The 20,313-nt window shown below is 57.6% G+C and overlaps 1 protein-coding gene across 1 annotated transcript in view; it reads right to left on the bottom strand.

Annotated features, from left to right (window-relative positions):
* Positions 1–20,071, bottom strand: part of FLT4 (fms related receptor tyrosine kinase 4) — a gene marked incomplete at both ends in the record, with an annotated part of 36,637 nt that extends 16,566 nt beyond the window's left edge. Inside the window, 10 exons of the mRNA XM_082651867.1 lie at positions 131–293; positions 383–537; positions 3,296–3,413; positions 3,702–3,870; positions 4,166–4,305; positions 4,512–4,674; positions 4,799–4,911; positions 5,107–5,351; positions 6,049–6,145; positions 20,008–20,071. Of these exons, the coding sequence (XP_082507993.1) occupies positions 131–293; positions 383–537; positions 3,296–3,413; positions 3,702–3,870; positions 4,166–4,305; positions 4,512–4,674; positions 4,799–4,911; positions 5,107–5,351; positions 6,049–6,145; positions 20,008–20,071 (1,427 nt within the window). The remainder of the gene's footprint in view (positions 1–130; positions 294–382; positions 538–3,295; positions 3,414–3,701; positions 3,871–4,165; positions 4,306–4,511; positions 4,675–4,798; positions 4,912–5,106; positions 5,352–6,048; positions 6,146–20,007) is intronic.
* Between the last annotated feature and the right edge of the window lie 242 nt (positions 20,072–20,313).

Genomic DNA, 20,313 nt, shown 5'->3' with positions numbered 1-20,313 from the left:
TCCTGAATCGCGATAGGGTTCGGGTTTAGAGCAGGGGTCTGGGGAGGGCTGTGGACAGTAAGTGGGGGTTATGACTGAGGTTGGAGATTGGGCTGGGAAGTAAGGGGAGACAGGGTGGAGCCACACTCACAGGCTGCGCTGGGTGAAGGTCTTGCAGGGCGTCCACGGCCGCCAGTGCCACTGGATGCTGAGAGGAGGGGGCACTCCATAGGCAGTACAGGTGAGGGCCTGGCGACTATGGCGGGAGTAGATGCTGGGGGAGGAGGCTTCCTTCTCGTGGATGTGGGGAGGCACTGGGGACACAGGCAGACAGCCAATCAGTCAGCCTCCCCCACCACACCCGCCTATCCACCATCTCCTCTCCTGTCCTGCCCACACATACCATTTACCACCAGCTCCAGGCTGATGTTGCGCCTCAGGCCGGCCGCGGAGTTCCACAGGGCGAGGGTGTAGATGCCCGCACTGGCTTCCGTCACCTCCTTGAGCACCAGAACGTGTGGACTATGGCGCCCCGACACTGCCTTTCTGTCCTTGTACCTGGACCAGGAAGGGAGTTCAGGGGGCTTTGCGGACCCCACCCTGGCCCTGTCCTGGCACTCCTTCCATGAAGCACCCCAGCCCCTACAACTGAGATATACTGTCAGGAGGCAGGAGTGGCCAGGAGCAAGAGGCCCCTCCTGCACCAGACCAGGCTGCTGGGAAGAGTAGTAGGGGTGTGGGCTGCGGCAACTGACTCTGGACTGGGGAACAGATGGCCTAAAGGCTATGGGGATGGTCTCCAGGCTCAACCTACCGGGTCTCACAACACCTATAGGCTCAGGGACAACTGCAGTCCCCAGGGGGCCTTGTCTGTCTCTCATAGGCTTCACCAGTGTGTGCTGTGAAGGGGTGGAGGTGCAGTCCCCAAGGGGCACAGCTCCTTACCACATGGGGGTCCAGGAGCCCTGACCCTGGCTCTGCCCTTTTTGGAGCTCTCCAGATATGGGGACTTCTTGTTGCCCTGCCCCCTCCCCAGGGCTATGCAACTCACTGTCCTGCCTTGCTTGGATGCTAGACACCTGCAAGTCTCCCTCTCTCCTATATTCATATCACCCACTCGTCAGAGAAGCTGTGTGAACCGGGAGCTGGCCCTCGGGCCTGTGCCTGCCCATCTGCATGCTAGTGTTCACACGTATGTCTGTTAACTGTCCGTCTCCCCTACTGAGCTGTACAGGGACTGTCCCCTCACTGCCATATCCCCTACACGTAGAGCAGCGCCCAGCACAAGTAGGTGCTCGATGCACATGTGAATGAATAAATAAACTCACATCCCAAAGGAGACTCCTCCCCAGTACTGTAGGCAGTGCTCCTGCAACCCAAGCTCTGGACTCTGCCTGGAAGCTGCCCTCCCTTAGGCAGGTGCCTTACCCTGGTTTACTAAGCCAGAGAATCACTAGGAGAAGCACAGCCCTCGGGGCAGAGAGTAACAGTGAGGGGGATGCGGGGGTCTGACCCTCAGCTGCAACACCACAGCCCAGTCAGAAGAGACGTGACTTGCCAAGAGTCACACAACAGGGCAGAGCAGGACCAAGGCTGTGAGGCCTGCTGGTCTCTGGTGCAGAATCCTGGTTGCCACCTGCCCCATTTGTGATCCTAGGTGAACTGCTTCACTGACCCAAGCCCCTGTGTCCTCATCTGAAAACCAGGGAAACCAAATGAACCTTCTTGCAGGTGTCGTCAGGCCTACCCAAGATATGGCCTTTAGGGTCAGCCCGATGCCGGCCACACAGAGGCTGCTTTGGGAACCAGGACCAGCCTGTCTGTCTGTCCACTAGATATCCATCCATTCACTTACTCATAATCATCACACGATTACCTGGAAGAGTTGGCCCCTGTGGAGCTATGGTCACCGTTAGTGCCCTGGGGCAGGTGTCTCTGTGAACAGTGGGCCCAGCTGAGCACTTCTTGGAGGAAGGTATTGGCCAAGTGAGAAAAGAAAGGCCAGATGTGGTGGGAATGGTGAGAGGCAGTCAGCTGCCAGAGGATCAGGCCTGGGCCAGATCTCTGATGCAACAGAGCTGGCCACCCTCCTAGACAGGGTCAGTACTACTGGCCTTGAAGGGCAGGGTACTGGGCCCTAGGCGTCTCCAAGAGACCGCACCTGTGAGGGAGGCTCCAGACTGCATCAGCGCCCTTCTGGACCCTGTCTCAAGGGTCCCGGTCCTGCACCAGATGCCCCTGATGGACCCCAAAGCCTGTGGCCTCAGAGGTAGGGTCACAGAAGGCGCAGGCCCAGGGCATCTGGGCGCTCTCCCAGGAGAAGCCTGTTTCCAGCCTATGGCCAATGAAGTGGGATGCTGGCTGAGAATGTCTGGGCTTCTGCTTGCCCAGCTCCAGGCTTTCAGCAAATGTCATCCTGCCTGGTGGGAGGTGCTCCTGGCTGGGAAGGCAAGGCTCCTCTGGCCAACTGTGAAAGAATGGAGCAGACTCCTCCCAGGAGGCTCAGGGCTTGGGCAGGAATGCCATTCCCCTTTCCTGGCCTGTTTTCCTCATGTGTACGATAAGGGTCAGGCTAGAGTGTGACCTCCCAGGGTCAGGCCAAGTGGACTGCTCAGATGGCCGAAGGGTGCATGGTGGGGTGCTATGCCTTCCTGAGCTCTCTGGGAGCTCTCTGGGAGTGCCCGGTGAGGGTGAAGCCACCAGTGAGGGACCCCTCACTGACACTTGGCATACCCTGCAAGGGAGACCATACTCTCAGGTCACACACCAGAACTGGGGATCTGGAGCCTGAAGGCCTTCCGGAAGTTCTAGCCCACTGCCACACACATCAGCCCAGGGCCCAGCACCATAATAATTTGTGAAACCCCTGTGACATCTCCAAAATTCTGGTTAGAAGGATCCTGGGTGTGGCAACCTGTTTGGAGAGGGGCCTAGGAAACCTGAAGTCATCCCTCTATGACACCCTCCAGCGGGGGCCCTCAGAGAGGCTGAGTGGGTGCAGGAAACAGTTAGATAAAGCCCTATGTTGTGCCCACACACACCCACACATAACAGGAGACCGGTATTTACACTCTTTCACAGTTTAGCGGCAATTCAGGCCAACCTTTCCTCTAGCCAAAATATCGCATTATGTGCATATTCCTTAGAATCTTCATAAGGGTTCCCTGCCCAGGGTGCAGGCTCTGATAGTGGGGACAGTTCCCCATCCAAGTCTCAAGGAGTAGGCCGTGGTGGGGAGAATGCTGCCCTTCCCTCCCTGTGGTTCTTTTCTGCATTGGACCTGGTGGGTAGTGAGGGGCAGGAGCGAGGGAGGTACCATTGGAACTCCGGCGGGGGGTATGCTGCCAGCTTCACGGGCAGTTTCACCAGCTCGTCTCCTGCCGTGGCCTCCAGGATGGGACCCTTGAGCCACTCGACGCTGATGAAGGGCTTTTCTGCCAGACGGGAAGCATCAGGGTAAAGCTGGGTCCAGCATTGCTGACCCACCACCACCCAGGGATTCACAGCCACCCCCAGTGGCCAGATGCCCTGCTTTCTGTGGTGTGGGAACCGGGCAGTCCGTCCACTCACGGCCCTCCCTTCCCTCTGGCTGGACGCCACACTGCTCAGGTGCACCATGACCTATGACCCTGGGCCCACACTGCACAAGAACCCTTGTTCCCCAGGCTTGACAACTGACCTAGCCCAGGCCATGCTGGGCACAATGACCTGACAGGCCGTACCATGCACAATGACCTCAGTGCTCTCCTGGAATTGCTGGATGCCATTGTTGGCCAGACACACATATGGGCCCAAGTCGTGCTGGCTGACGTTGTGGATGGTGAGGATGCTGGAGAGCTCTGTGTGAGTCTGCTGGGATCGCCGCTCCGGCACCCACTTACCCCGCTCTGCCTGCCCAGGACCAGGGGAAGCATAGGGTCAGAGCAGGCTGGCTCTGAGAGAACTAACCCCCATAGGCACACACCCCAGCCCAGCCAGCAATAGCTCCAGAAGCCTTGGACCCAGACCCAGAGTTTTCCTCAGGATAGGAAAACTTCTGTATCAGACAGGGGCTCCTGGGGCAGGACTGAGCCTGCACCTCTTCTACACAGAGGTAAGTGTGTGCCTGACCAGGGTGAGTGTGGGTAGTGATGGGGATTCCTGGGGATGATTCAGTCACAGCCCCTGGCAGGGCTGCTGACCTCACCTGCTTCCCTGGATAGTCCCAGTCGAAGGTGACACCCGAATTGAACTCAGCCCACACAGTGCAGTTCAGGACCAGCTTTTCCCCAACCAGCAGCTCCAGTGATTTCTTGGGGAACAGCTGGATGTCATAGAGCTCATTTCCTGGTGACACACACACAGTGACCCCCATGTCCCTCATAGGACAACGTGCACAGAGTACAGGGCACCCACTGAGACCAGCCAAACCATGGCACCTACAGCTTCATTACTGTGAAATGGGGGGTCCCTGTCCTCTTCCTGCAGTTCTCCTCCCAAGACATGGGGAGTGGTTGCTGGGTGAGGGCCCTACAGCCCTAGGCAGCCCCTACCTGTGATATGCACGAGGAAGGGGTTGGATAGGAAGGCCTGGCCACCCCAAGTGGTCTCACACTGCAGGTACAGGGCATCGCGCAGCAGGGGAGTGGGTACACGCATGCCCCGGCGGTCGTCCCACACCACTTCCTGCCCATCAGGCCACAGTGCTGAGCTTTGCTGTAGAGACATGGTGGCTGTCAGCGCCCAGCTGCCCCCTTCCTCTTGGCCAGAGAAGCAGCAGTTTTCCCAAGGACAGGACTGGAGGGCCAGATCCAGGGTGGGTGTTGGCGTGGGGTTGTACCGAGCGCAGCGTGACGTTGAGGCCGGGGATGGACACCAGGCAGGGCACCCACATGGAGTCCTTCCTGTTGACCAGCAGTGTGTCCGGCTTGTTGATGAATGGCTGCTCCAAGTCTGAGGAGAGGGGGCATGTTGTGGGAGGGGAAGGCGGGGCTCAGGGGGTCTCTGCCCAGGTCTGAGGCTGCAGGGCAGCCCCATGGGGTTCAAAGGCTGGGGGTGGGGGTGCAGGTGCCAGCCACCCCTCCAGGACCCAGGACCCTGCCTGTGGCTCCTGAGTGGCCGCATGGGTGAGTGCTGGACCCCTCTCACCTCTCACAAATACGTAGGTGCTGGCTGCAGTGGTGCCCTCAATGCGAGCCTTGATATACTTGTAGTAGCAGCGGTAGCTGCCCGTGTCATTGGCGTGGGCCTGCTGCAGCAGCAGAACCTTGCAGTAGGGCCGGGCATCTGTGCCCTCACAGTCTCGCACGATCCCCATGTCCTCGCCGTCCTTCTCCCCTGTGACTGGTGCATCCTGAGCCCCTGGCCAGGCCCACTCCAGGGGGTGCTGCCCCCTGGCAGAGGATGCAGGACATCAAGAGGGGCCCAGGCTGCAGCCCTGGGGGACAGTCCCTGTGGAACCTCCTCAGGAGCCAAGCCTGGCCCATAGCTTATCTCACCCAGAGGTCAGGGCAGACCAGCGTTTGGGCACATACCATGAACCTGGGGCAGGGTGCTCCCTGAGACCCTTGGGGCCTCTGCCTGGCTCCTGGGCCTGCATGTGGCAGGCTGTCCTGCAGAGAAGCCTGAGCCTCAGATTATAGCTGGGGCTGCAGGGAAGATAACAGGTCTGGGGTCTGTGTGGGTGGGCCTGGGGCCAGTGAAGGGTGGCTGAGGGTGGGTGCAGGCAACCTGGGGTCCATGCAGGATGACCTGGGCATGGGCATGGGGTGGCCTGGGGTCAGTGTGGGGTGACCCAAGGGTGGATGCAGGGTGACTGATCTGTGGTCCATATGAAATTAAGAGGGGTGGGTATGGGTGAAATGGGGGTGGGTGCAGGGTGCCTGTGTCTGCAGAGCAGGGGATGGTCTATGCCTCCAGGCACCTACAACTCAAGCCACTTGGAAGCAACCCTAAGCCTCGAGGCCTCTGCCCTGGGGAGAGGCTGCCTTCTGGGTGCTCCGCCACCATCTGCTTGGCCTTCTGTAGTCTCCTTGGCCTGCCAGGTAGGAGGGACCCAGTCCCCTGCCCTCCTGGCTGAGGGCTGAATACCTGCAGGAGATGGACAGGCTGTCACTGGAGTCGATGACGTGTGTCTCCTCCGTGATGTTCAGTGTTGGGGGGGTCATGGAGTAGCCACTCGCCAGGCCTGGGGTGGGAGATAGGGTTAGCATGGGACTGGGTCATGAGTTCACATGATGACATCCATCCGGTGCTGATGGGCCCCTCCCCGGGCAGGGGCTGCCTAGGCTCTCAGCCCTGAGCAGTACCTATAAGGCCCCAAGACAACTGGTAACCTCCACCTCAGGTTGCCCCCTGGCTGCAGACTGGGCCCAGCCCCAAGTGAGCCCTGATTGAGCCCTGGACTGAACCTCTAGCCCCGCATGAGCAGAGCTGTCAACATGAAGTCAATAGGGGAGACCACAGGCCTCATCCTACATTGGGTGAGGCCTGGAGCACATCTCCTCGGCATTGTGACCCCCACATTTCTGCCTGAAGGCTCCTCCCCCCAGATGCACAGCTACTGTTTGTGAGGGAGACCTGCACAGTGCAGACTGCCAAACATGCACAGAACTCAGGCCTCGGTTTCTCCCTGGAATTCTGCCTGTGACCTCGCCCTCTCCCATGTCCCATGGAGTCCAGCTCACATGTCCTTGGTTCCATCAGTTTCTCTTCACCCCCAAGGCGCCCTCTGGCTGCCCCAGCTCTCCTCTCCCTGCTCTCCCTGCCTCAGCCCCCCATTCCTCCAAAAGGGCTAATCCCCAAACAGGTAACTGCCTCGCCTGGTTAAACACCGTCCTGTGGCCCTCCAGGACCTTGGCCCTGCTGCCCACGCAGCTCCTTACTCCCCATCCTCCTCCCAGCAGGATAGTGTGTGTAGTGTTTGCATGTGTGTGTGCACATGCACGCGTGTGTGTCGTCTCTGTGTGTGCATAGATCTGTGTTTATAGGACTGATATGTGAGTGTTGTGTGTGACTTTGTGTGTGTGTCATTGACATGTCTGCGTGTGCACGCATGTGAATTTGTGTGTGTGTGTGTGTGATCCTGGGGGAGGGTGGGAGCAGGCCCCAGGGGAGGTCTGGACCTGGAACTCTAGCAGATGCATCCTGCCAGGACCATCCTGAGACAACAGGAAGAGAGGACTGTGTGGCCGGAGGCCCAGGGCTGCGTCCTGTCCCTCCCCCAAGTCCCTGTCCTCCTGGGGGGCACAGCCCACTATCCTGCCCCAGCCCCCAGTCCTACAGGTTCAGCTCCTCTGCCCTTTCCAGCCCAGCTCCCTGAGGCTTGGGGTCTTGCCCTGGCAGCTAATTGTGGGAGGCAGAGGCTGGGGGAATCCCCACCATACTTGGTTCTACACCACCCTGATCCCAAGCTGCCCTAGGAAGAGGCACCAGGACGGCACACTCTGCACCCCAAGGTCTCATTTCAGCATCACCTGGACAAGTTGGCTGCCAGGGCCTGGCTGGCCTCTCCCTCTGTGCCTCCTGCTGGCCAAACTTTTCTAGGTACCCCACCACCGTAGGTCAGAGGCAGAAGGCCCTCATCCAGCATCTAATCCCACTAGTATCTAGTACAGCCAGGGAAACTGAGACCCTCCAGCTGGACTACACCACAGCCCTAAGAAGGCAGCCCTTCATCTAGCCGGATGCTGTGAACACTGAAGTCTCTCCTTAACTCGAATCCAGTGCACCCACTCCTGGCACTCAGGACAGTGGCCCCACCCTGGGGCCCCGAGATGGGAAAGTAGCCCTGGGCTCTGCCACCAGGTCCACTCCTCCCCAGGGTGGTACCAGCCCCCGCATCACATCTCCCCACCATGTACCCCCAGGGCTGCTGGGGTGTAGGAGCCCCACAGTGGGTAGGCTCTGCTCTGGTGTTGAGGGGCCAGGAAGGAATCCGAGGCGGACACCACTAAGATGGGCTTTGAAAGAGAAGTAGGGATTTTCCAGGCAGTGGAAAGTGAATAAAGCCGTGTCAGGCAAACTGGCCTCTGAGCTACATAAGTGGGGGGAGAGGGGAATGATGGACTTGGGTTTGGACTTGTGAGGGGATGAAAGAACTGGCTGTCCCTGTGGACCAGTCAGGAGTCAGGCCTGAGGCTGGCATGTGGGCACCAGAGGAGAGGTGCAGCGGCCAGGACCCACCTGCCCTGGGTTATGTATGCCTGCATGGTGAGGCCTGCAGCATTGCCCTGGGGCCCCTGGGGAGGCCAAGCAAGGGTCCCCTTCTCTGGGGTGCTCCTCCAGGGCACACACCTGGCACCCTGGCAACAGAGCTATGGCATTTGTCAGCCCAGCTTCCTTGTGCAACTCCTCTTTGCTTCTAAGATAAAGTGGGGGACCCCAGCCCTCTCCCTTCTGCCTACTCCCCTTCTCTCCAGCTTCAACTCCTGACACATCTGAGAGGAACAGACCTCTCACCATTGTCCCAAAGTGCCAGGTTTTTCATATCTTGAAGTCTCTGTCTGCTAATTTTTTTTGCCCTGGACATTTGTACTTCCTTCCCTCCTGTGGAGCTCCCTCTTTAGGGTCTAGTTCATGAGTCCCTTCTCTATGGGGCAGTCACTGTTACTCAGGCAGTGTTGGCCTCCTAGGCTCATGGTGTTAGAACACTTATTGGACTGAACTGTGGTTTTCTGGTCACATCCAAACAGAGGCTGTATGTTATTCATCTTTCTAACCTTAATACAAAAGAGGTGCACACCAAAGATTGAGGGTATGGATAGAAGGATGGTCGGATGGAAGATGGATGATCAGATGAATAAATGGATGGATATGTGGGAGGGTGGGTGGGTTGAGTGGATGGATGGGGGATGGAGCCTATAGGAGTTTCCTCCCTAGAGGCCACCATACCACCAAAGGAAGCATCTCCATCAGTGTGCTAAACGGGAAGATCCATAGTGTTTGCCAACCATTTCACCCATCTGAGAGAGCCTTTCCTTTGTTGCCACGTGCCCTGAATTTCCCCAGTGCTTCTCTTTCTTCAGTCACTTCCACTGGACCCTGTGTGATCAGTAGTCTTCACTGCAGACATCACTGTCCTCCTCCATCCTTCCTGCCTTAACTGAAACCTGGCTTTCTGAGGACACCACTGCCCCTGGGGTGATTATTGCTCCCATTGCACACATCAGAGAACTCCTTGCAGTCACTTCCCCTTTTCCAGCAGCACCAGCCACTCCCCACTAAAGCTGTCATCAGCTGCTGTCCTGGTCACTTCCCCTCATTCTCTGCTCCGAGCTCTTCAGGCCCCTCCACCCCAACTCAGGCCATTCCTCATAACTTCGACATCCACACGGGTGAGTCACCAGCACCCTGGCCTTTGCAGTCCTCATCTCCATTGTCCTCCCTCCTCCCTTCAGCCCCTCACTTCCTGGGCATACCCTGGACTTGGTCCCCACCAGAAGCTGTGCCATCACTGAGTGCCTATCTTCTTGCACTTCTCTCCTTGCCTCCTCTGCCTCCTGCCAGGTGCCACTGTCCCACCACTGCTAAGTTCTTCAACCTCATCAAAACTCTGAGGCCAAGGACCCCTCTGCATTGCTACCTCCTCCTGGCCTCACCTCTCTTTTGGCACTGCATGTCCCATGGCCCATCATTCTGAATGCTCCCTTGCCCCTGCTCTCCACCGCAACCCTGCAGCACCCATGTCCCTCAGTGGCTCGGCTTGCAGCACAAAGCCAGAGCCCCATGCTGCTGCCTCCCCTTTCTTTTCCTTTTGGCAGACCCTAAATGACCCCCGGGCTGCAGTTCAGGGTGTTCCCTTCTCTCTCACTCTCAGCACTAATGAAGTAGAGCCATCAGATGGAGACACCTCATCTTCCCACATCTAAATCCCACACCCTTGCCCTAGGCCCTGGAAACTCTCTGACATTCCTGCTCCCAAGGCAAAGCCCTCCATTGAGCTAGGGATCCCAACCCCCCAGATCTGACCACTGTAGATAATTTCTTTCTTTCCTGATTACCAATTTTTCTCTATGGAATCATCCCGCATCTTATAAACAAACAAAAACTCCTCAATTCCTTGATCCTATATTCCCTTCCTCTTTTCTATTCCCATTCCTAGCAAAAACTCTGCTCGCTGACTCCTTGCTCTCACATTTGCTCATCTTCCCACAGGGTGCAGCCCCCTCCCCTGCTTCATGGAGCCACTGGTCAAGGTATCCTGTGACTTCCATGCTGCTGTGGGAGGCCCTCCAGGGCAGAGAGCAGAGCTGTTCCCTCTTCTGCTAGCTTCTGTGAGCTCACTCTCCCCTCGTCCTCCGTCCCCTCTGTCCAACACCAAGTGCTGCAGCTCCTCACTTTCTCTTCTGTACCAGTCTCTCTCCTAAGCGTCCATATACTTGCGAAATCTCTACCTCTAGCCCAGACCCCTTTGCTCAACTCCAGCCTTAAGTATCCAGCTGCCACTTCACTTGGCCATCCCACAGACACCTTGAGTTCCACATTTCTGTTGCTGAACTGCAGACTCACATCCTCTCCACCCCTGCCAAAGCTATCTCCTTGATAGCTCCCACCTCCCCAGATGGGAGCTCCTGTGGATGCCCACCTCTCCCACCCTGGCCCATTCACCCACCACCAAAGCATCCCAGAGCCAGCCCCCACTCTCCTGCTGGAGCCTAACCAACTGCACTCACCCCCACAGTAGCCCCTGGCCCACTCTTGCCCTCCTCCAATCCTTCACACAGTTGACAGTGATAGTTAACGCAAAGGAGACAAATCATGCTCCTGCTTAAATTTCGTCAGTGACTTTCCACTACACTTTAAAGAAAATCCAAACTTCTGACCGTGGCCTGGCCCCCGCCCCCCCTCCACACCCTCTTGGTCCACTCTCACGTCCTATTCTTGTCCTCCAGCCACCATGGCCTCCAGGCTGTGGGGACCCAAACAGTCCTCTTTTCTACCCCACTCCATGCCTAGCACTGACAGAGAGTCAAGGCTCCATAGATCCTTGTTGAATGAATAAACGAATGGACAGATGGACGAATGGATGGATGGATGGATGAGTGGGTGAATGGAAGGTTGAGTGGATGGATGGATGGGTGGAAATATGGAAGGAAAGATGGTTAGCTGAATGGACAGACGGATGGATGGATGGAAGGATGGAAAGGTGGAAAAAAGAAAGAATGGCTAGATGGAAGGACAGATGGACAGATAGATGGATGGACAGGCAGATGGATAGATGGATGAATGGATGGATGGATGGAAGAATGGGTGGATGGAAGGAGGGATGAATGGCTGACTGGTTGGCCTAACAAACCTCTGAGGTCTTTCTTTGGGTTGGAGCTTTGTCAAACCTTGTTGTTCCTTTGGAAAAGATGTTTCTGGTTTTAAAGGCCAGGCTCCCTGGTGACCATCTGTACAGGCTGCTCAGCAGCTGGGGCAGATTCAGGCCTAGTTTGCCATGCCCAGAGGCTCCGTGCTGCCCAGCCCCCACCTGAAACCCCAAAGAAGGTGCATCCTTCCTGCCTGGCTGTTGTCTGTCCCCGCTGTCCTTCCCTTCCCGAAGCAGGAAGCACTGTCATCCTGGCTTCTGCCGCACTCCCCCTGCCTTCCTGTTCCTGACCCAGGAACTGGCTTCTTCCTTCCCCTGGCCAGCAGCCCTGGCCCCCTAGCCTGAGCAGAGCAATCCGGGCAGGCGCCAGGCCGAGGTCAGGGAGGCCAGAGAGCATACCTCCTCTTCTCTGTGCTGTCAGCAGCCTTGGGCAGTGGGACCCTGGGGTCAGCCACAGGCGCTGGCTGTGGAAGCAGCACACCAGGATCCTGGGTGAGGGGCAGGCAGGAGGGGTGGGAAGTCCTGTGGGTTAGGCACTGAACCACAGCCCAGCAGTCACTGCCTCATTTGATCCTCACGTAGCCTGGGAGGGAGGGAGGGATCACGAGTCCAGTCAGCAATGAGGAAACTGAGGCTCCAGGCTCCACATCAGTGATAACCAGCAGCTGTGCAGGAGCCCAAGTCTGACCAAGTCCAGGCCCATCCCTGCCTGGGACTCAGCCCTCACATCTCTCCATCTCCTTCTCTCCCACTGCCACCCCGAGTGCCAGTCTCCCTACCTCTCTGCTCCCTAGCAGTCTCCTTCCTGGCCTCCAATTTGTTGCTCAGCCCAGCGGACACCTTCACTGGCTCCTTGTGGCCCTCTGGAGCTGTGAATGCCCTTGGCCCGGCCTCCAGGGTGATGCCCTGCCCAACAGGCCCCCCCTTCTAACCAGCTTCACCTCCCAATTCTTCTGCCACACAGTCAAGACACCAGCCACACCCAGTATCCACCTGCTGAGCACACCAGGCCCTCACCCACCACATGGGGAAGGTTTGTACCTTTGTGTGGCTCCTGGGGGCCAGGATGTCATTGGCCCATGGCTCTGTCCTCAGGTTCAGCACAACCAACCCAGGGATGATGTCAGGATGGTGTGTAAGCTCAGGGGTGCCCCTACATACTCTGGCAGAGTGTAGCAGTAGTGGTTTTTGCATTTGCAATTCCTTATTTCAAGGAAATGTCATGGTCACCTGGTGGATGACAGGCGCTGTACTGCAGTCCTGCTAGTCTGGTCCACACTCTCCTTAGCATCTGTGCCCTGGAGGACAGAGGCAGCCAGGGCCAGGCCCATGGCTGCAGATTGAAGGCAAGCTGAGGGGAAAGCACTGGGGGCAGGTGAGGCCAGGTTGGGGTCTCCATGCATCAGTCCCAGGGGTGGGCCGAGTTGGAGAGCCGGCTCTAAGGCCCTCTCCCTTCATTCTTGGGGCCAGGCTTGTGCATAGACCTTGGAAGAAGGCTCAGGGGTGTTCTGTCTTGGAGTCCCCCCCCCACCACCTGGATGGCAGCCTCTGTGCCTCCAGAGGTCAAGGGTGAGGTCAATAGTCCATCAGTCCTCCTACCTCCCACCCTGCAGGGCTGAGATGGGAGGGGCTGTACTGAGAGAGAGTGCCCGAAGCCCCGTGAGCCCAGCTGCACACCCTACAATGTCATTCTGACTATGACCTCAGGCAAGTCACTTCCCCTGCTCCAAACTTATGAAATGAGAATTGTCCCCAAGATTACTGGGAACCACAGACCACCATAATACCACACTAAGAACCATTGTAAGGATAAACTGTTGCTGGCTCAGGCACACTGAGACCTTCACTGTCACTGTCTGTCCACTGTTTTGTATGTCACAGCAGTTGCATCTCACTGTGACTCTGTGCTTTGGTCAAAGTGCCAAGGTGGGGGACGGTCAGAGAAAGCCTTGCCAGTGGGAGGGAGTGCTCCTGTGAGTTGAAATAGGCTTTGTAGACTGAACAGGAGCTTGCTGGCCCAGGAGGAGGGCACAGAGGGCAGAGGGACATGTGCAAAGACCAGAGTGCAGGTGACCTTGGACTGTCAGGTAGGTGGAACAGATGGAGCATGGTGTGGAGGAATGAGGCCCCAGAGAAAGGCCCCGGGTTACAGGCCCAGCCTTAGGCTCTTGGTGGCTCATTTAACTGGAGCTGCTCAAGGTGCGCTCCTTCCTCCCGGAGGTGGCACAACCCCAGGGCTTCAAGCCTACCTCTGAGCCCCCCACCCTCCCTGGCAGCTCTCCTGAGCTCCAGCCCCAGAGGACTCTGCTTCCCAGATGTCTCCTGCCAGGCGCCCCCAGCCCTCATGCCACACCACCCACTGAGGAGAACAATGAGCCAAAGGGCACAGAAGTATCCCCGACCCAGATGAGCAAGTGTTAAAACTATAGAGGATTCCCAGTGTTGGCAAGGATGTGGACAAACAGGCACTCACAGTAATTAAAAAAAAATGCTCATATACTTTGACCCCCAAATTCTGCTTACCTCAATATACCCTGTTACAACAACAGACAACAAGAGCAAACATTTTCTGTATGCCAGCACAGCCTATGCACTTGTGCATACCACACCCCTCTATTGCCCCCCTGGGTACTATTCTTACCATTTTGCGGATGAGAAAACGAAGGCACAGAGGTTAACTTGCTAGTCAGAGGTTATCTTTGGGGGACAGGATTATGGGAAGCTGCTATTTACTCTATACTTCCTCAGAACCAGCACCAACAGCAGCGTGGCTGGAAGCACCAGGCCTGCCCCTCTCCTCTCCCTGCCACTTGGCAAAGTGCTTTGCACTCGCAGAGCTCAGACGCTTAGCAGTAGATGCCTTCCAGCCCGAGTGCCACCCCTAGACATTCTGGGGCTGCCTTTTCCAGTCCCCTTCTTTGCCACCCCACTGCCTGGCCAGCCTCAAAATCCCTCCTCTGGCTCACCACACCAGTGTCTCCCCACTGGTCCAGGCCTTTCCCAGTGGTCAAAGGAGTCTTCTAGAACACAAATCACTCTTCTGCCTAAAACAATTTCCTGCCTCTCCACTACTTAGGGATGGAATCTGATCTTCTCAAGGGACTCACCAGTCACTCTCGTCACCTGCCTGGTGCCTGCTCTAGCCCCAGGGTCGCAATTTTAGGTCCCCTCCTGGGGGCTTCTCTGCATGTTTCCACAGCTTCATGCAGCGGCTTGACTCACTGCACTTGACAGTTCCTCAGTGCAAGGATGAGAGCCTTTCCAGGGTGGCATCCCCAGCATGGACTTGACCCTGGATTGTTCTTGACTGGCTTTGAGGATCCAGGGAACAAAGCAACAGCACACAGTGTGTGGGCAGGTGTGGAGGCGAGGGATGGAGGTGCAGATGTCCTGCCCTGAAGTAGGCACATCTGCCAGGGGTAGGCCTGGGGGAAAGCAATGTGTCTAGTGGCATGCTGCTTTTGAAAGCTGTACAGGACATCAAGGTGAAAATGTCCATGAGGTGGTCAGAAATTTAGGATCCCACATGCCCACCTCTCTAGTGCTTTCCCTGGAGAATGTGGACAACACCTGCCATGCCTGCCCCTTCTTGCCCCTCAGCCCCTATGCCATCTGGCACCAGGCACCAGACACTTGTCACTTCCCTCAAAGCTGCTCTAGCATCTAATGAGCCATTTCATTCCTCTGGCCTTAATTTTCTAATCTTTAAAATGGGCACAATAGCCTATGTCACAAGGTTAAAATCTTCACACATGCTAATGTGAAGAAATTTGATTAACCATTTCACTGGTAGACACTCCAAGTGTGTGTGCGTGTATGTGTGCACATAAGTGCTGCTTCATACAAACAAAACTCCATTTGGTAGAATTCAGGATAGCTTTGAGGATGGTGCTTTAGGTTGGATAAGGATAAGAGCTTCCCCTGAACCTACCTGAAAGCCTAGATTCTGTGCTCCTGGGGCACACAGGGAGTGGGAATGAAGCCCCCCTCCCGCCCTAGTAGACCCCTCCCACTTGGAGCGGCATAACCTTCTGCCTGGAATTCTCAGTAGCCTTCTGCATGTATCTGGAGCAGGAGAAAGGTCATGTGCTGAGGCTGGGGTATGTGATGGGTGCAGGCTAGGTGGATGTCAGGCTACATACGGCTGCCCTTGGGACCCTAGCAGGAGGGCCTGTACTATCAGCCCAAGAGGGGCCGGCGGGGGCGGGTGGCCCGAGGAAGGCTCAGATCTTTGTTTTAGAGTGGTCCTGCTGAAGCAGCCTAGAGGCAATTTTGGGAAGCAGGGAGTGTTGGAGAGGCTGAGTGGGACCGTGGGCTGCCTGAGTACCCCCTGGGGGTGAGATGGGGAGGAAGGGCACCCTGGTAGATGTGGAGCTCCCAGTGCAGCACAGCTGTGGGTGCAGCCAACTGTGCCAGGCAGTTGCCCTGGCCTTTCTGGGATCAGGGCTCTGCTCTGTGGCAGCGGGACGGGTGGTGTTATCAGACAGCCCAGCTGGCTCAGAGGTGGCCCCCCAGCGCTGCTAAATCTGGGCCATGGGCTCCTGCTGCAGGAAGAGGGAAATGCAGGCAGGATGTCCTCTCCTGTGGCTGACAAGTCCTTTCCCATGAACCCATGCTGACCTCGCTGGCCACGTGGCGGGGCTCCCCCACTTGCCACCCTGAAACCTGTGTCTGCTCACTGGGCCACCCACACCCCAGCCAGGCCTCGGGGATGGGGGTGGCCTGGGGCACCAGAGCCAGGCAGCAGCGTGCCTGCTGTCAGCCACACCCAGCCTCAGCGGCAGCCAGCACCAAAGCCCGCATCTTCCTGCTCCCAGGCTTCTCCCTTTGGCGTGACCGGAAAACCGAGATCCCAGAGGAAGCCAGTGTCTGAAAAGGATCGAAACTCAGGAATCCCTGGCTCCAGCTGGACACGTCGGCTGTGTCTTGCTCAGAGGTCGGTGCAAGGAGTGTGAGAGGCTCTCCGGACCCCTCTCCCTATGCATCCCCCCTCTCTGAGGGGTATCTCAGGGCTGTGGGGCACAGGCTAGGCCCTAGTGGAGAGAAATCTACAATGGCGGGGCGGTGGGGGGACACCCAAGCGGCAGCAGGAGGGGTGTAAGCTAGACATAGAGAAGAACTTCCCCTAATGGCTGAGACCCCACTTAATTTCCCTGGGTTCCCCGACTCCCCTCTGCCTCATCACACTCAAGTGCTCCCAACTTTCCTCCTCCCTGCCTTCGACTTGAGGCCCTGCCTCCCTAGTGGAGTGTCTCATCTTTCCCCACATTTCCTCCTCTTCTCAGGGTCCCCATCTGGTAAACAATTTCATGACCTGTTCTGTTGCTTAAGCCAGAGACTGGCACTTGTCTCTTTCTCTCCACCATCCCCTGCTACCTCCTTCCCTGGCGTATCTCCTGGGTTCACCCACAGCCTCCTTGCTGTGGGCTTGCATCTGGTTTTACCCCTCCGGTGATGCCTTCAGGGGAATCTGACCAGGTGACTCCCTGCTCAGACCTCCCCTTTCCAGGTGTGCTGCTGGCTCCTGCCACCTCCACTTGCCTGTCTCCTCCATCTCATCTCTCCGCCCCTAGGAGTCTAGCTTCATCTGATCACCATCTGACTCTTCTGCCTCTGGGCCTTTGAGGGGGTCTTTGCCCTACCTGGAATCCCTTTCCCTGGAGTCTGCAGGCCCCTCCAGGAAGCCCCAAGCTAGAAGCAGCCCACAGCCACCAGCTGGGCCCCACTGGGTCACTGAGCACTTTCGCCCCTGGGCTACGATACCATGTTTGTGTTCCTGCTAGTCTGGCGCTCAGGAAACCCCTGCAGGATGTGCTTGGTCCAATCCTCCCTAGACTGCCTAGAGCAGACACTATACCTTTCAACTTGCACAGAACTGCAGTCCCCTTCCCCAGGTTGGGGTGCCACTGCCTGGGGGTCAGGGTGGGGATGGCACAGCAAGGAGCTGGCCAGACAGTCCCCTTGTTATACCTCATGCCCAGTCTGGTGCCTGGCCATGTGGGCACTGGGCTCTGGGGAGGCAGAGAGCCTTCAGCCACACTGACCTGGTGCCTCCGGCATGCTGGGGATGTGAGCAGCACCTACACTTGAGTCCCCAGAGCACTGAGCCACTGATCCACAGGCACCAAGTAAGATGGGCCCAGCCCCCACATTCTGCCTGCACTGACTTGCATCCACAACCCCCACCCCCACACCTGGGTCTGGCTCAGGGCTGAGGAGCAGGGACAGCGAAGAGCTGGGATGGTCATGTGTGCCTCAGCCCATGGCAGGAGCCAGCAGCCTCAGGCTGGGCCAACCAAGCTTCCCAGCAGTTGCCTCCTTCCCCACCATGTCCCTGAGCTGACTGCCCACTGTTCAGAGGCACAAATAGCCTCACTCTAGACTAAGCTCCAAGAGACAAAGTCTGTTGGAGGTGACCTCTGCCACCTCTACCTTCTCTACAGGGACACTACTGGGGCAAAAAGCCCAACCCCAAGCACAGCCCCTCAGTGCTTGCCAGCTTCTTGCACTCCTATGCATGGGGAAACTGACGCACAAGGAAAGGAAGAGAGGAGCCCAGGTGATATAGCAAGGAATTTAGGGGTAGAGTTAGGACAAGAGTCTCGTTCTGGGACCAACATCACACCTTTGAAGTCAGCTTCACGGCCAGGCTGCTCACCTGCCAGCACTTGGCCTCCTACTCTGGCTGCACTGACACTTGGCTGCACTGGAGTGTTTATGCTTCTGCTCCAGTATCCCCCATCAGGCTGGCAGCTCTTAGGGCCCTCCTCAGCCCAGAAATGGGTGGTGCAAATGCAAGGCTCAGGGACAGCGGCAATGGTCTGTTTTCCATGGGACATCTCCCCACGAGCCATGACCTAGTCCACCCCCCTTCCAAGGGCCACTTAGCTTCATACTCTCTCTTCCCCTTCATTGCCCAACTTTGGTAAGAATCACCTGCACTCACTGCAAGACTGACCTCATCCCCGCTCCCTCCTCCACCTTCCACTCTGCTCCACTCAGGAGCACCAGGACACAAGCCTCTCCTGGTTTTCCTCAAACCCTGCATGCCGAATGTTTCCCGTCTCCCTGGAAGCCTCTCCCTCTCTGGTCCCCTCCTTGGGGGAGAGGTTCCCATCCTAGACCCTTTGGTCTGCTTCCTCTCCAGCTCTCCAGCCCAGCCTCTCTCCTGAGCCTTGGACACTACACCCAGTGCTTGCTGGATGTCACCTCAAGGTGGGATCTCCCACTCCTCTGCCCCAAAGCCCAGCCATGGCGCCATTCAACTCTTTCCCAAACTCATTCAGTCACTTAACACATGCTGAGCACCTGTGAGAGCCTGGTCCTGGGCAGGGTGCAGGGAAGCGAGGAAGGGCCAAGTGGCAGCCCCTCTGCTCAGACCTGCCCTGACTTGGAGGCCAGATAGATGTCTTCCTCCCTCCTCCTCCCTCTAGGTTCACCCACGCCTTCCTCACCTCCACTATCCTCAGCTCTTCAGCCCATATAGGCACAGAGAACAGAGCTCTGTTATTCCAAAGACCTGGGTTGACAATTTCCCTTACTACTGGCTTCCCGGGGACTTTGGGGGAAGTTATAAGTGTCCTTCGTCTAAGTGTTCCCATCTGTAAAACGGGTCTAACACTCCCTTGTGAGGATTAAAAGAAATGAAGCATGTAAAGCCACTATTCAATGCCCATGGTGTTTAAAAATAGCGAGGTCCCCATCTTTCCCTTCAGACCTCCCAGAACTCCTCCCTCAACCACTGGGGACCCATTACCCCTCCTCCACCCTCTGATTTCCACGGTCACCAGATCTTGCATGGGCTTCCAGCTCATCCTCCCCTTATTCCTGCTGCTTTATCCTGACATCTCCGAACAACCATACCTCTCTGCTCCCTCCGTCATCCCCCACACTCTCTTCCCTCCAATCCCTCAGCAGCAACCTCCAGTCATGTTCCCATCACAAACCAGACCTTGCCTCTCCTGTGTTTAAGACCCGTCCTTGTCGGCCCCTGCCTTATGATCCAAGATCCTTAGATTGGCCTTCCGGGGTCCTACCCCTCAAACACGGCGAGGGCCGGCCTTCTGCCTCTTCTGCCATGCTGATCACTTACGAGTTGCCGACTCAAGATTCTCCTCAAGTTCCAACAGGCACCTGCGCCCAATCCGCCACACAGCGCCTATCTCCCACGATCCCGAGCCCCTGCCCCCGCAGTCCTTGGCCTGGGGAAGGTAGACACCAACCAGAGTTCCCTCTGGAGGACCAATCTCGAGCGCAGACTAGAGGTGTCGGGAAGTGCGCACCCAGGTCTACGACTCGGCGGGGATTGCAGCCTCTGCGCGGGGGTACAATCCCCAGTGCTCTCGGGTTCGAGGACAGAACAGTACGGTGCCTGGACTTCGCGGGAAAGCGTGTAAGCAAGCGAAGGATCCAGGCTGAGGGTGCAGCACGAAGGGGCCCAGGTCCAAGGGAGCTGAGCCACAGACTGTGGAGCGCAGTCGGGGACTGAGCACCACCTCTAAGCTGCGGTGCAGCCCCGCGCCCCGTCCCCGCCCTTTCCTCATCCCGGCAAGCCCGGCCCGACTCGCCGTGCTCCTTCCGGTGTCTGAATCCCTGGCTCCCGACCCTGTCTCGTGCCGGAGGGTCCCGCGGGCCCTGTCCCCCGCCCGTCTCCCATCGGTGAGGTCCCACCATTTGCCCAGGGAAAATGTCCCCCCTCGTGGCCAGCTGTACACTGGGGCAGGCGGAGGGCTCACCACGCTCGCTGTCGAGCAGTCCGAGGCAGAGCCACAGGCACAGGCACAGCGCGGCACCCCGCTGCATCTCCGGCCGCTGTGGCTCGGGTCAGACGAGCGACCGCGGCTCGGGCTCTGAGTGTGGGCGCGGGGCAAGGCGCGGGCGGGGCCGGGGCGGGGCTGCGGCCGGGCCTGGGCGGGGCCTGGGCGGGGCTCCCGGGAAAGGGCCTGGCATCTAAAGCAGCCCTCGCACCTCTCAGTCCCGCCCTGCAGCCTAGGGAGAATCCCGCCTAGACAGGAGGGTTGCTGGCTTTGCACTGTGGAGGGAAG

The sequence above is a fragment of the Grampus griseus genome (assembly GCF_964374135.1).
Source record: "Grampus griseus genome assembly, chromosome: 3".
Lineage (NCBI taxonomy): Eukaryota > Metazoa > Chordata > Mammalia > Artiodactyla > Delphinidae > Grampus > Grampus griseus.
The sequence above is the reverse complement of the archived record's forward strand: the minus strand, read 5'-3'. Positions and strand labels throughout refer to the sequence as shown.